Source organism: Sinocyclocheilus grahami, unplaced genomic scaffold (assembly GCF_001515645.1).
Source record: "Sinocyclocheilus grahami isolate Dianchi unplaced genomic scaffold, SAMN03320097.WGS_v1.1 scaffold346.1, whole genome shotgun sequence".
Lineage (NCBI taxonomy): Eukaryota > Metazoa > Chordata > Actinopteri > Cypriniformes > Cyprinidae > Sinocyclocheilus > Sinocyclocheilus grahami.
In genome coordinates, this window is record NW_015505525.1 from 1,860,258 (window position 1) to 1,876,135 (window position 15,878).

General features: G+C 38.5%; 1 protein-coding gene across 4 annotated transcripts in view; it reads right to left on the reverse strand.

Annotated features, from left to right (window-relative positions):
- The window catches only part of adgrl3.1 (adhesion G protein-coupled receptor L3.1), an 89,365-nt gene that overhangs the window by 12,014 nt on the left and 61,473 nt on the right, over positions 1-15,878 (reverse strand). For all 4 annotated transcript variants that reach the window (XM_016229052.1, XM_016229053.1, XM_016229051.1 and 1 more), the window contains exons 13-17: positions 12,557-12,766; positions 11,941-12,161; positions 8,650-8,716; positions 7,040-7,131; positions 1,368-1,536 (exon numbers count right to left, since the gene is read on the reverse strand). In XM_016229052.1, the coding sequence (XP_016084538.1) occupies positions 1,368-1,536; positions 7,040-7,131; positions 8,650-8,716; positions 11,941-12,161; positions 12,557-12,766 (759 nt within the window). The remainder of the gene's footprint in view (positions 1-1,367; positions 1,537-7,039; positions 7,132-8,649; positions 8,717-11,940; positions 12,162-12,556; positions 12,767-15,878) is intronic.

The following is a 15,878-nucleotide window of genomic DNA, read 5'->3' on the forward strand; positions in this document are numbered from 1 at the left end:
ATATATATATATATATATATATATATATATATATATATATATATATATATATATATATATATATATTGTGTTCAGATCCATTAGGTAGATTAGCCAAAAATCTCTAAAATCACCCACTTTAGGCTTAGAAGTTGCCTGCACGCATATCTGTTTAATGTGAAAGGTTGGTTAGCGGAATACATAATCAAATTCCACAACAGTCCGATATTTCTGTCTGTCAATACATGATAGAAATATTCACACATACACATAATATATTTCTTGAATCAATATCTGTTTCCCTTTACAGCTAAAATGCACCAGTGTAATGTGTATGAGCATTTTCATGCTAAATGACTCTGGAAGCAATCCACCAGTCGGCCATCAGATAATTAAAAGGTTTAAAATCTATCATGAGCTAAATAAATCTGATGAGCTGAGGGTCTCTAATTGAGCATGCATGTGACAGAAGGGTTGATTAATGAGATCATTACTAATGAGAGGCCAGTAAACCCTTTGTAAAAATGCCCAGGAAAGAGGTCATTTGAGCCTCAGTATGCGTATGTGCACGTGATTGCAATACTGCAGATGTTTGCATAACATACATGGATGATTCTTCAAATTAGGGGAATTTTTCTGTCAGCTAGGATGATTTTAAAAATAATCTTTTTAGCTTTAGATGACATATTCAAACGTATTCGATTTTCATCATGGCCCTAAATTTACCAGATTTTTTAAATTAAATTATAATAAAAATTATATTTATTTTATATTTATAAAGAAAATCAGGCAATTCTACTTGCACTTTTCAATAAGAACGTTTTATATGCACTACTACACTAATACATGTTACATTTTTTTTGGGGGGGGAGGTTAATGATTAAGATTCTTGTGCACACTATTTTAATATATTTTTAAAATGTAATTTATTCCTGTGATGACAAAGCTGAATTTTCAGCAGCCATTAATCCAGTCTTCAGTGTCACATGATCCTTTAGAAATCATACTAATATGCTGATTAGGTCCTCAAATTTTTTTTTCAGGATTCTTTATGTAAAATCATTTTTAATATTCTTTTTACACCCTGATCTGAGAGTAGCTTCAGTAGGTGCCATTTCCAACCTAGTTAGTATTTGAGAATTAAGAAACAACTATTTTAGTTTAAACTTATTCACTAGTAGCAAACTTGTTTTCCGCTAAAAACTGAAAAATTGCATTAGCATCACACACAATATAAAAAAACCCACTCGATCAATCCAAGCTTGATCAAGGCCATGATCTAATGTGATAAATGCATAACTAAGTTTAATTTTTCAAACTTTCAAGTAGTCAAAAGTGCCACTAATTGAAGAAGCACACTTAAGTGAATTTGCGTTTGTGTGTGTCACCTTCTTCTGCAGGATGCAGTGAAATATGAAGATGAACATTCCCTGCAGCGAGTTAAAGATGGTAAAGAGGTAGGCCATGATGACTGTACTCTCATTGATATACATCAGCCCAAATGCCCAGGTCAGCCCCAGCAGACACAGCAGAGCTATGGCACCTATAACCCAGGACCTAAGAGAGAGAGAGATAAAGATAAATTAAACAGATCAAGTGCATAACTCTCACTCACACACACTCGACACATGTATGACCTCAGCTAGTTTATATGATCTAAGTATATTAAAATGTTATGTTATTTTATTGGACTGTATCTGTTTCCTCACTTTGACAATAGTAGGATCCGATTATAAACTGTCTCAGAGAAAGGCTTTATTCTACAGCAGTCAAATGTCAAGCTGGCTCCAGCCATAATGTCTACTAGTCTGTACTTAGCACTGAGCCTCACACTCATTTAGTGATGTAATTTAGTCTTTGGGGTCATTCACACACACACACACACACTTAGACTCACACATATTAAGCTTGCAACCCATTTATACTGTGAACTGCGCTAATGTGACAGGCTAATGTTTGGCACTGAAACAAGATCATTAGAAAGTATGAGACAGAGAAAGAGAGAGACAGACGTACAGAAAGACAGGGAGAAACTTTTGAGACGATATGCAGAGAGACAGTAAATATGAATTATTGTTTCCATCAGAGACAATAATAATAAATAAATAATGGTGGATCAAGATGGAAAGACAGACAGACAGACAGACAGATATATTGATTTTGAACTAACTCGGGACTGATGCAGAGAGAGAACGCACTCATGAAGAATTATAATTACATTGTTCATTTCAAAGAGCCACACTGGAGAATTGATGAATCACTTAAATAATTTTAACATTCAGAGAATCAATCAAACAGTGGAGGTACTACACAGCTAAACACTCCAATCAGAATGCGTGATTCACAGAACTGGCACTCTGATTGGCTGGAGACCCTTACCAGTGACTATCCATAACAAGCCATGCCTCAACAGAATGCTGAAATGTAAAACAGAAAAAAAGGATGGAAAAGGAAACAACAAAGAAAAAAAGACAGATGAGGCTGATGAATGATTCATAAACATCATAAATAAAACAAAACAAACTCAACACAAACAAATAAAATGAAAACTTCTACTTATGATAATGATGGTGAAATATGGTTGAATTTTCTCAGTCGACACAAATGTACATATTGGGGTATGGAATGTGATGGTATAAGAGGGAAAAAAACCCAATAACAACAGCCAGACTGCAAGTACGTTTAGCAGCCCTTGCACCTTATGATAAAGTGAGAGCTGTGATGGTGGGTGGGGTTAAGCTCTCAGTAGCCAATAGCCTTGCAGGAGCCCAGATAATCTATTCTATGCACGGCAGCTTCAGAACTTTGAATGGAATTTTGTGCTGAGGCTACATTTTTGACTGGGCCTGATTTTCTAACTTAACTTTTACTTTATTAAATCGGCCATCTTGTATCCTGTGCTAGCAGAGGCATTTCTCTCAGCTCATTAAAAAGTATTTTTTTCTATTACTGATTTGGTGACAAAGAGACTTATAGTAGGAAGGTTAGGGTTAGATAATGGCAATAGGGCTATAGTATGTACTTTATAGTGAGAAGAAAAGCTCTTCTGTTAGGTATATGAGAGTGCACAGTTGCCATGGACACAAAAACCTGAGTTTGTCCCACTGTGTGGAAATATTATACAAATATATATAAAGACAGAGATATACACACACACCACCACCATTCAAACTTTGAGGTCAGTAAGATTTTTGTTATTATCTGAAAGAAATGTGTACTTTTATCCAGCAAGGACAAATTCAATTGCTCAAAAGTGACAGTAAGGACATTTACACTGTTACAAAATATTTCTATTTCAAATAAATGTAGTTCTTTTGAACTTTTATATTCATCAAAATCCTTTAAAAAAAAAATGCATCACAGAAATGCACCACAAAACTGTTATTTTAAATTGTAATAACATTTCATAATATTATGGTTTTCACCGTTTTTGATCAAATATTAGCAGCCTTGGTGAGCCTTCTTTCTTTCTGGATGAGGCTTCTTTCAAAAACAATAAAAAAAATCTTACTGACTTCAAACTTTTGAATGGAAATATATAGTTACACATTAAAATTTAATTTGTGTTTAAATGACATTGGCACAGAACAGGTTTTTATTATTTATTGTACTGACATTTGTATATTTTTAAGTGTGGCTGAAACATCGAAATACTTTTGGTGGTACTATAGCTGTTTATAATAAAGTTTTGTAAACTTGTAAACATGGTGAACAGGTTTTTTAACTGTTAACTGTAGAAGTTAATATTTAGTAACTTTGTTCTCCCATGAAGACAGTTCCAAAGAAGCTGAAACAGAATCATCCGTTGCATGGCTGCAGCAATACTCAGTTTGTTTCAGTTGTTAACTAAAACTAAAATAAAAAAAATTAACTAAAATCAAAACTGACAGATAAAAATAAAAGCCAATTCAAAATAAATAGTTAAATAAAATCAGTAATAGTATATGAATAATACTAAAATATAACACTTATATAACATTCTTGAATTAATCAGTGCTTTTTAACAATTTGGTTGAGTAAATGATTCAATGACTCACTCAAAATTAATCAGAGTTTTGAACCATTAAAATAGTGCATCGATGTAACCTGAAAATCCCTAACACTAATGTACAAATTGACAGTTTGGAAAGTCCCACTGCTGTTACTACATATCAGTGTTTCTGGAATGCCACTTGTCCAATCAAATAAGAGTACTGTAACAGTTGTATAACATGAATATTTGTGCAGAATTTCCGCATTTGGGTCACAGTTTTTAACAGTGACTCCTCTGCCTGTGTTCTGAACATCAAAAAGAATAATCAATTACTGAAATATGCTAACTAACCTAGATTCAGTATGTACTGTCTGCCAGTGGGCTGTAGAGTATAGATGAGACATGCTACACACACTGTGCATTACACACTTTCTGATCCCCCACATTACTGGCTGTGTATCAGTACACCCTGATATGCCAGCCCCAAGTGTCCTAGCTCTTAAAGATGATGCTGACTTAATTTGAATAAATAGCGCAGGGAATGCGGTTTATGTGATTTTTTTTTTTTTTAATCATTACTGATTCGGTCCCATCAGAACTTAAACATCAAGGAGAAAATGACAGATAAAAGACACTTTAAACTTCATCTAACTTTAGATAGGCAGTAGAACATTCTTCTCATTTAAACACCTCTAAGGAACGGTCCAGAATTAAAGGACAATTGCGTGTTTAGTGAAAATAAAGACAGTCGCAGTGTAAGCAAGAAAAGCAATAAAGCACACACACATTGAAACTCAGAATAAATGCCTTACTTGATGTTGTCCAGGCAACCGGAGTCAGGCTTGAGAATCGCTGTGTGGTGAAACATCTTATATAGTGCAATGCCCAGGAAAATAACATTTAGCTGCAACACAAAACAATAAATGCATAATACAAATGCAATGACTATTTAAAACTATAAAAGAGGACCTTGCCATTCATTTGTGATTTCTGAAATCCTTACTGAGCATAATCTCACTTGTATATCAGAAATTAATTTAGAATGAACAGATTTAAATGAATAAAGCGATGCAGAATAGCTCAATGGAGGATTCACCTTTCTCCATGCTTTTCTAAGCCTGAAAATCACAATTTTATCATGGGAACTAGTGATGCACCAAAATGAACATTCTTGGCCAAAACTGAAAATTATGGAGCCAATTAATCTGAAAAGTATTAAAATAATATAATATATAAAATAATTATTAAAAATAATTAAACACGTAAAGAGACTTATAGTAGGAAGGTTAGGGTTAGATAATGGCAATAGGGCTATAGTATGTACTTTATAGTGAGAAGAAAAGCTCTTCTGTTAGGTATATGAGAGTGCACAGTTGCCATGGACACAAAAACCTGAGTTTGTCCCACTGTGTGGAAATATTATACAAATATATATAAAGACAGAGATATGCACACACACCACCACCATTCAAACTTTGAGGTCAGTAAGATTTTTGTTATTATCTGAAAGAAATGTGTACTTTTATCCAGCAAGGACAAATTCAATTGCTCAAAAGTGACAGTAAGGACATTTACACTGTTACAAAATATTTCTATTTCAAATAAATGTAGTTCTTTTGAACTTTTATATTCATCAAAATCCTTTAAAAAAAAAATGCATCACAGAAATGCACCACAAAACTGTTATTTTAAATTGTAATAACATTTCATAATATTATGGTTTTCACCGTTTTTGATCAAATATTAGCAGCCTTGGTGAGCCTTCTTTCTTTCTGGATGAGGCTTCTTTCAAAAACAATAAAAAAAATCTTACTGACTTCAAACTTTTGAATGGAAATATATAGTTACACATTAAAATTTTATTTGTGTTTAAGTGACATTGGCACAGAACAGGTTTTTCTTATTTATTGTACTGACATTTGTATATTTTTAAGTGTGGCTGAAACATCGAAATACTTTTGGTGGTACTATAGCTGTTTATAATAAAGTTTTGTAAACTTGTAAACATGGTGAACAGGTTTTTTAACTGTTAACTGTAGAAGTTAATATTTAGTAACTTTGTTCTCCCATGAAGACAGTTCCAAAGAAGCTGAAACAGAATCATCCGTTGCATGGCTGCAGCAATACTCAGTTTGTTTCAGTTGTTAACTAAAACTAAAATAAAAAAAATTAACTAAAATCAAAACTGACAGATAAAAATAAAAGCCAATTCAAAATAAATAGTTAAATAAAATCAGTAATAGTATATGAATAATACTAAAATATAACACTTATATAACATTCTTGAATTAATCAGTGCTTTTTAACAATTTGGTTGAGTAAATGATTCAATGACTCACTCAAAATTAATCAGAGTTTTGAACCATTAAAATAGTGCATCGATGTAACCTGAAAATCCCTAACACTAATGTACAAATTGACAGTTTGGAAAGTCCCACTGCTGTTACTACATATCAGTGTTTCTGGAATGCCACTTGTCCAATCAAATAAGAGTACTGTAACAGTTGTATAACATGAATATTTGTGCAGAATTTCCGCATTTGGGTCACAGTTTTTAACAGTGACTCCTCTGCCTGTGTTCTGAACATCAAAAAGAATAATCAATTACTGAAATATGCTAACTAACCTAGATTCAGTATGTACTGTCTGCCAGTGGGCTGTAGAGTATAGATGAGACATGCTACACACACTGTGCATTACACACTTTCTGATCCCCCACATTACTGGCTGTGTATCAGTACACCCTGATATGCCAGCCCCAAGTGTCCTAGCTCTTAAAGATGATGCTGACTTAATTTGAATAAATAGCGCAGGGAATGCGGTTTATGTGATTTTTTTTTTTTTTAATCATTACTGATTCGGTCCCATCAGAACTTAAACATCAAGGAGAAAATGACAGATAAAAGACACTTTAAACTTCATCTAACTTTAGATAGGCAGTAGAACATTCTTCTCATTTAAACACCTCTAAGGAACGGTCCAGAATTAAAGGACAATTGCGTGTTTAGTGAAAATAAAGACAGTCGCAGTGTAAGCAAGAAAAGCAATAAAGCACACACACATTGAAACTCAGAATAAATGCCTTACTTGATGTTGTCCAGGCAACCGGAGTCAGGCTTGAGAATCGCTGTGTGGTGAAACATCTTATATAGTGCAATGCCCAGGAAAATAACATTTAGCTGCAACACAAAACAATAAATGCATAATACAAATGCAATGACTATTTAAAACTATAAAAGAGGACCTTGCCATTCATTTGTGATTTCTGAAATCCTTACTGAGCATAATCTCACTTGTATATCAGAAATTAATTTAGAATGAACAGATTTAAATGAATAAAGCGATGCAGAATAGCTCAATGGAGGATTCACATTTCTCCATGCTTTTCTAAGCCTGAAAATCACAATTTTATCATGGGAACTAGTGATGCACCAAAATGAACATTCTTGGCCAAAACTGAAAATTATGGAGCCAATTAATCTGAAAATTATTAAAATAATATAATATATAAAATAATTATTAAAAATAATTAAACAAGCCTTTGTTTGGGAAAAACAATGGTATATATAGTTATTAAATAAATTGATAACAGTATAGAACAGCATTTATGCATCTGTTACTGTTTGTTGATAAATGTGATATTGCCTATTCCAAACAGATCTTGCACACATTATTATGTGCAAGAGAAAATCACAATAACTCCCAAACTGATTTTTTTTCTTTGTTTGGGAAAAACAATGGTATATATAGTTATTAAATAAATTGATAACAGTATAGAACAGCATTTATGCATCTGTTACTGTTTGTTGATAAATGTGATATTGCCTATTCCAAACAGATCTTGCACACATTATTATGTGCAAGAGAAAATCACAATAACTCCCAAACTGATTTTTTTTTCTATACAAGCACTTCTTCACCCTACAGTATATTGCATAAGATATGTAGGTTAATATCTCACTGTTTGTATAATGCACATACAGTACTGTACAAAATAAGTGCATGTGTACAACCTGTTCGCGAACAGAAAATCATTGCATTAAACAACCAATATGCAAGGGGAAATCTATCTATCTATCTATACACACACATTGTATTTTTTGTTTTAATGATATATTTCATATAGATATAATTGTGTTTGAATTATGTCAGACATTATGTATACACAATTAGAAAAAAACAAACAAATGTAAACTGCATAAATGTTTAAAATTTTTGTCCATGTGCATCTCTTTTCCAGAGTGGCTTCTCACCCCCCTCTCCCGCTCTCCCACTTTGCTCCCTGTCACTTCTACACCGTCCTATACTAATAAAGTGAAAAGAAAAAAAAAATCTTAAAAAAAAAAAAGTGGTTGTTTGACTTAAAGCAGTGTTTCAGCTGAGATTTCAGTCTATTTTCTCACAAAATTTCAGTACATTCCAAATCAGAACACTGCTAAAAATTCAGAAATATACACAATAAACAATCAAGATAAAGCAAACCCAACTTCCACACACACATACACACTCCATCTTTCTCTATATATAGCAATGGGGATGCTCAGCTTGTCTGGTGGGGTGACTGTGACTTTCCCGTAATTGGGAAAATGCCCTCGACAGACCATTATCTGAACCCCCCGTGTGGGTGTGTGTGCGCCAGTGTGGAATTGGCTTTGCTCTATCATTCTCTAAAACCCCAGTGTGTGTGTTAAACTCACCATGATGATGAGAGTAGCAGGCCCAATGAAACTCCAGATAAAGTAAGTATCCAACCTTAGCCAGCACCTACACAGAAAAAGAGAGCAAGAGAGAGATTTTCAAATGAAACTGATTTCCAACCCTCTCCAATTAAGATCAAAGAAAGTTTGAGTTCCAGGAAGGAATGTTCGCGTTATGTTCTGGTGTTTGGTTGATCATCGCATTCAGAACAGGCTCATTGGCCATGGAACGTTTGGAACCTCAAGGGGTGACTGACAACCCAGAGCTGAATTATTAAAATCTTCATCTCTGCTATACTGAAATCACCTCTACAGCCCAGCAGGAGTGGAAGCATCGCTGTTAGAGTGTGTGTGCATATGTGTGTGTGTTCCAGGCCACCAACACAGTCAGACATGCTCCCTCTTTAAAGAACAGATACCATATGCTAGGGAATGCAGAAACCAAATAGGATTATAAATATTTTAGGAATTTCAATTCATGTGCGCATGGGATTAGGCCACGCAGACATGCTCTTTGTGCTATATTTTTGCTCTTACCAGCCTGGCACTGATTTCACCAACCATCTGCCATGACAACACCTTAATTTATGCTCCTCTCTACCATGGTATTTATATAGAGGTGCAGAAAAAACTTGCAAGTGTGGGGGACACATTACGGCATGAAAAGCACTGATTATCTGCCAACAAGTGGGGGGACGAATGTTCTAAAAGTAGCACGGCCATGTTTTCCCTGCATAAGGATCCCTACGCCCTTGTTTAGATCTCCCCTGTTGGCTCAGGTTAACAGGATATGCAGTAAAATAGTATTCTTCTCCCTCCCTCCCTTAGATTCATTTCTAGTTTTTAAATGAGTGTGACCTAATTCTGTGGTCTGGTGAGACTTTGTGCATGAGTGACCACCACTTATTCACATGCCACATTCAGCATCTCATCTTTAAATTATGATTTTTGCTGAAATATTTATCTGAGTGAACATCCCTTACGGCTGTGTCTGGCCACTAACTGCAGTGATGCCAGCTGAACAAGTTTCTTTATGAATATGAATTAGGGCAATTTCACCATTTTGCCCATTTCAGAACTCGTGAAAGTCGCACAGGCGACTTTCAGTACAACCTGATCTGATGCGCTTGGCACTTGCAAAACATTTTGCTGGAGTAGACAGCATTAGAGGGATTTCTGATTTCCTCCACTCACTGATCACAAGTCAAGTAATTTTGTGGCTTATTGCTATCAAAGAGAGAAGCATGTTTTTAGATGACATGTCTGATTTTAGATGGCATGTCTTTAATTTTATTCATATTTGGTGTACTTACTGTACTGTTACAGTAAAGTTTGGGGTGGGTAAGATTTTTGTCAATGTTTTTGAAAGTCTCTTGTGCTCACCAAGGCTGCATTTATTTGATCAAATACTGTACAGTAAGAAAGAGACATATTCTGAAATATTATTACAGTTTAAAATAATTTCTATATTTTAAAAAGTAATTTATTCCTGTGATGGAAAAGCTGAATTTTCAGCAGCCATTACTCCATTCTTCAGTGTCACTTGATCCTTCAGAAATTAAACATTCATGCTGATTTGATGCTAAAGAAATGTTATTCCTTATTATCAATGTTTTGATACATTTTTTCAGGATTCTTTGATGAATAGAACGTTCAAAAGAACAACCTTTTGTAACTATGTAAATGTTTTTACTGTTACTTTTGATCAACTTAATGTGTAATTGCTAAATAAACTTATTCATTTCTGCTGATTTGATGCTAAAGAAACATTTCTTCTTATCAGTGTTGTGATAAGTTTTTTTCAGGATCCTTTGATGAATAGAAAGTTCAAAAGAACAATCTTTTTTAACTATGCAAATGTTTTTACTGTTACTTTTGGTCAGCTTAATGTGTAATTGATAAATAAACATACATTTCTTTTAATATAAAAAGAAAGAGAGAGAGAGAGAAATATTAATATTTTGGACCCCCCTGACCTTTATTTCAAGGACAAAACAGCTGAAACATTATTCAAATATTATTATATGAATTTGTAATGGCATGAGGGTAAGTACATGATGACAGAGTTTTTATTTTTTGGTGAACTATCCCTTTAATGAGTGAATTAATAATTGATTTGAGTCAAGTTATTTGTGCTCATGAAGTCATTTGCAACAAAGCAGTTGTGTTTTTATCCAAAGTGACTTTCAGGGCACTAATTGCATAGCCATTCCCCCTTGAGCAGTCTGCTGTGATGTGTCTTGCTCAAGGGCACTGTGCTAATAGAGCACGTCTGTGATCTCAGTAACTCTTTTCCTGTGTCACTAAATCCTGGGATTGAACCTACATTCTTCCTTAACCGCTAAGCAAAATTGCTCGTAAGAAGGCAACTGGGTCTTTGCAAGCAAAATTGGAAGCCGACAGATGCATTTTGGACATCACACTAGTGATAGACCAATACATTGGCCAGACAGATTAACTGGCTGATACGTATGTCTGCTTGGCCAATTAAAGTGTTACTTCCCCCTTATGTCAGTTCCAAAATCTACTGAAAGCTCTCTCAATGAATAATAAGCAATGCCTTTATTTAATTTCTAGTGGATTTTTATTTTTAAGTTATTTATTTTCTAGAGGATTATTTTGTGTAAACATTGTGTGGAATAATTATGTAAAATAAGTGTACTTTTAATTATGTAGGGTAAACTGTTTAACTAAAAGGTTTTGAGTCAAAAGTCCAATTGCATAAATGTGTTTTCTCTCAAAAGGTGTCTTTCAAAGCTCTCTTCAATTAGATTTTTTCTGTTTTAAATAAATTTTGCCCTTCAAACTAAAATATTTGTAATAGCTGTTGTATAAACAAGTGAACACAATAAAACTACACTGTCATATTATCTGGCAACTACAGACACTCTCAGAAAAAGGGCCCAAAACTGTCATAAGGTACAAATATGTACTTTTTAAATACTGATGTGTAACTTTAAGGATTAAACATGTACAAAGAAGTAGCTGTTGCACCTTACAGTGACAGCTTTGTATCTTTTTTTTCATACATACACATACAGAGTGGGTGCTAAAACAAAGTTTTGCCATTTTTGTTCATTTTTTGAAATATTTTATGTTACTGTTTACATTTTTGCTGTTGGTGATTTATAATTGTTTTACTGTTAAAATGTCTCTGAAAAGGCTGTTTAATGGCACATACTGTCAACACATGGTGCATGGTTAATCTTTCTTGAGCAATAATGTTGGAAATGTTTTTAAAAAATTTTTTTAAGTGCATTATATTGCCAATTGTATCTGTCATATACATACACTCTTTCGGTTCCATAGCTGCGATAGTCCACTGCGGCAGACACAGCCACTATAACAGCAGGCACTCCGTATCCAGTAAGATAGAAGTACTTGGTGCGCGAGTACTCGCTCTCGAACACTTCCACCAGCATGATGTACAGCTGTACGCCTTCCAGAAACATCCATGTAAATGCAGCCAAGAAGAAGAAATGCAGCAGAGCCGCAAACACCGCACAGACGATCTGTAACAAAGACATACATGCTAAGCACAAAAGGTGCTGTAACTATCTACCAGTATCTGTGTGATCTGTGACTCTCTGCTTTGAGTCTTAACAGTCTGTTCTGTTATCACTTCAGAAATTTCCCGACGGATTTCCTGCATTTTATCTTTGTCATTTTCCATTTGTCTTTGCTTATATTCTCCTCTCTCACTCTCTCTTTGCCTCTCTCTGAGGATACAATGAGATTTTTGTTATTAACGAGAGGTCAAAGACCCTCTCCATTTATGTAATTAACAAGAGCCAGGTGCCCAATTTAACAACTTAAAGAATAGTGTGTGTGTTCTGCAATAAATCTAAATCCATCAAGTGTGTATATGTGGTGCTTTCCATACGGAGCTGGTGTGTGTGTGTCGTACGGGCTGGTCTGCACGGTTGATTCCAGTGAGGAAGAGTGTTTCGGCTATAAAGAGGGAGATGCAGAGGTTCTTGTGGATGGTGTTCCTGTCGCTTTGGAGACCGCGGAAGAAACAGAAGGTGAAGATGCAGATGAGCAGACAGACCAGAGACAGCAGGATCCCCACCCACGTTATGACATCCAACAGCAGCTCATGCACCTGGTCCGCTTTCTGAGAAACAGAGAGAGACGAAGGACAGAAGGATGTTAGTCAAAGTCCATATCTACTACCTTAGGTGAAGTATAAAATACTAACTTTCCATTTGTGTCTGGTGTAAATAGCAGCAGCCTTACAAACAGAGTAATCCTGTTACATACACTACTGTTGTTTGTGTTTGAGGTTGTAAAGATTTTTTTTAATGTTTTTTTATAAAAGTCTCTTAGGTTCACCAAGGCTGCATTTATTTGATTAAATATACTGTAAAAACGTCTCGGTTACATATGGTAACCCTTGTTCCCTGAAGGAGGAAACGGAGACGTCACGTCGGATGACGACGAATTGGGATATGACCGACGAAATTGGGATCCTACCAAAGGGCCACAGCTACTGCCCCTTCCAGTGTCCTGTGGAAGCCACCTGCGCCCCTATTTTTTGGCGTAGGCCAGGGCTTCTTCACAAGAGGACCAGCTACTGCTGCTATGGCACTACCCAATGAGTAAGACTGGATAACACTGGGAAAACGTACCTGTTCTACTTGGAACAGGGATGTTACGGAAGCTCCAGCCTTCCCGAAGGAGGTTTTGGAAGCAAATACACATATGACCATTCCTTAGGTGCATATGGAAGAATGGAGGTGATTGTAACCCTCTTGGAATGGCAGAAGTCTGCCGGGGAAACACGGGCTCGAGGCTATACCGTGGACTTTACACATATGGGATCCACTTAGGTCTTACATATGGAACCCAGCCTTCTACCGGTTCTCGAGGATTCAACGAGTGAAGGCCTGGCGCCGGACGCTCCGCCACGTCTGGCTGCCGAGGGGACGGAGGAGCTCAACAGGGTCTACTATATGGTGTCTCTGGAGGGGTTTCAGCAAGCCGTCCCGAAGCCGGGGCCTCTCAGTGCTTCTACCCGTTTGAGGTAAGAACACAGGAGGATACCGGCTCCACATGAAGACTATAGAATCTAGCGAACGTGTTAGGGGTCGCCCAGCCCGCAGCTCTACAGATATCCTCCAGCGAGGCACCACGAGCCAGCGCCCAGGAGGATGCAACACTTTTAGTTGAGTGAGCTCGCAACCCGAACGGGCAGGGCACACCCTGTGCCTGATAAGCCAGGGTGATGGCATCCACTATCCAGTGGACCATCCTCTGCTTAGAGACGGCATTCCCCTTCTGCCGGCCTCCGTGACAGACAAAGAGCTGGTCTGAGGTCCTGAAGCTTTGCGTCCGGTCTATGTAGCACCTGAAGGCTCAGACGGGACAGAGCAAAGCTAGGGCTGGGTCTGCCTCCTCCGAGGGCAGCGCTTGGAGGTTCACCACCTGATCCCTGAAGAGAGTAGCGGGAACCTTGGGCACATAGCCGGGTCGGGCCTCAGGGTTACCTGGGAGTCAGCCGGTCCGAACTCTAGGCACAAATCGTTGACAGAAAGTGCATGCAGGTCCCCTACCCTCTTGATGGAGGCCAATGCCAGCAGGAGCAAAGTCTTCATCGAAAGAAATTTCAGCTTGACCGTCTGCAAAGGCTCAAATGGGCCCTGCTGTAGTGCTGTGAGCACTAGAGTCAGGTCCCAAGAGGGTATAGAGGGGGGCCGTGGAGGATTTAGCCTTCTCGCCCCCTTAAGGAACCTGACAACCAGGTCCTGCTTCCCCAGTGCCTTCCCTTCAACGTGGTTAGCATCGATTGCAGCGACATAAACTTTGAGGGTGGAGTAACCAGGTCCGGGTAGGCCAATAGGGTGCCACCAACAGGACCTGCTCCTCGTCCTCCCTGACCTTGCACAGTATCTGTGTTAGAAGGCTCACTGGGGGAAATGCATGTTTGCGAAGGCCCCGCGGCCAGCTGTGTGCCAGTGCGTCCGTGCCGAGTGTTCCCTCGGTCAGGGAGAAGAACAACTGGCAGTGAGAGGTTTCTGGAGAGGGAAACAGGTCTACCTGAGTGGCTCCGAAAGGTCTCCAAACCAGCTGGACCGTCTGGAGATGGAGTCGCCATTCTCCCGGGAGCACAGCTCGAGATAGCTCGTCGGCTGCCCGGTTGAGCAGCCCAGGAATGTGAACAGCATGAAGCGACCTCAGGAGGTGGAGGGCGAGTTGCGACATGCGACGGGAGCACAGACCACCTTGTCAGTTGATGTACGCAGAGGTCGCCGCGTTGTCCCGGACTAGTACATGCTTGCCTCATAAGCGCCCTTTGAGACGGCTCAAGGCAAGGTGCACTGCCAGCAACTCTGAGGCAGTTGACGTGCCAGTGCAGTTTGGGGCCCTGTCCAAACCCCTGACACTGCAAGCCCGTTGTACATGGCCCCCCAGCCGGTGGTTGAGGCATCCGGGTAAACCACAGTATGTCTGAAGACCTGTTCTAGGGGCACTCCTGTCTGGAGAAACGCAAAGTCTGACCACGGGGTGAAGGTTTAGCGGCAGGCCGGTGTCACTTGGACCCGGTGAGTGCCGCGTTGCCACGCCCACCTCGGGACTCAGCCATGGTGCCAGTGCTGAAGCAGTCTCATATGAAGCAGCAACAGTGGCGTGACTGCCACCGTATCTGCCATATGCCCCTGGAGCCTCTGAAATTGTTTCAGTGGGATCACCACCCTGCTCTTGAATGTATTCAAGCAGTTCAACACCGACTGAGCACGTTCCTGCGTGAGGCGTGATGTCTGTTCGACCGAGTCCAACTCCATACTGAGAAAAGAGATCCTCTGCGTCGGGGAGAGTTTGCTCTTTTCCCAGTTGACCCAAAGGCCCAACAGGCTGAGGTGTGAGAGCACCAAATCCTGTTCGCACAATTAATCCTGAGACTGAGCGAGTACAAGCCAGTCGTCGAGGTAGTTGAGAATGCGAATGCCTTGTTCTCTCAGGGGAACAAGGGGTACCTCCGCAACTTACGTGAAGACACGGGGCAACAGGGACAGCCCAGAGGGCAGGACCTCGTACTGATATGCTCGTCCTTCGGACGCGAACCACAGCAATGGTCTGTGGTGTGGAAGGGTCGACACATGAAGTACGCGTCCTTCAGGTCGACCGCTGCAAATCAATCTCGGGGATGGATGCACCCGAAGTTGCTTTTCTGCGTCAACATCTTGAACGGTAACCAGTGAAGGGCCCGGTTCAAGACACGCAGGTCC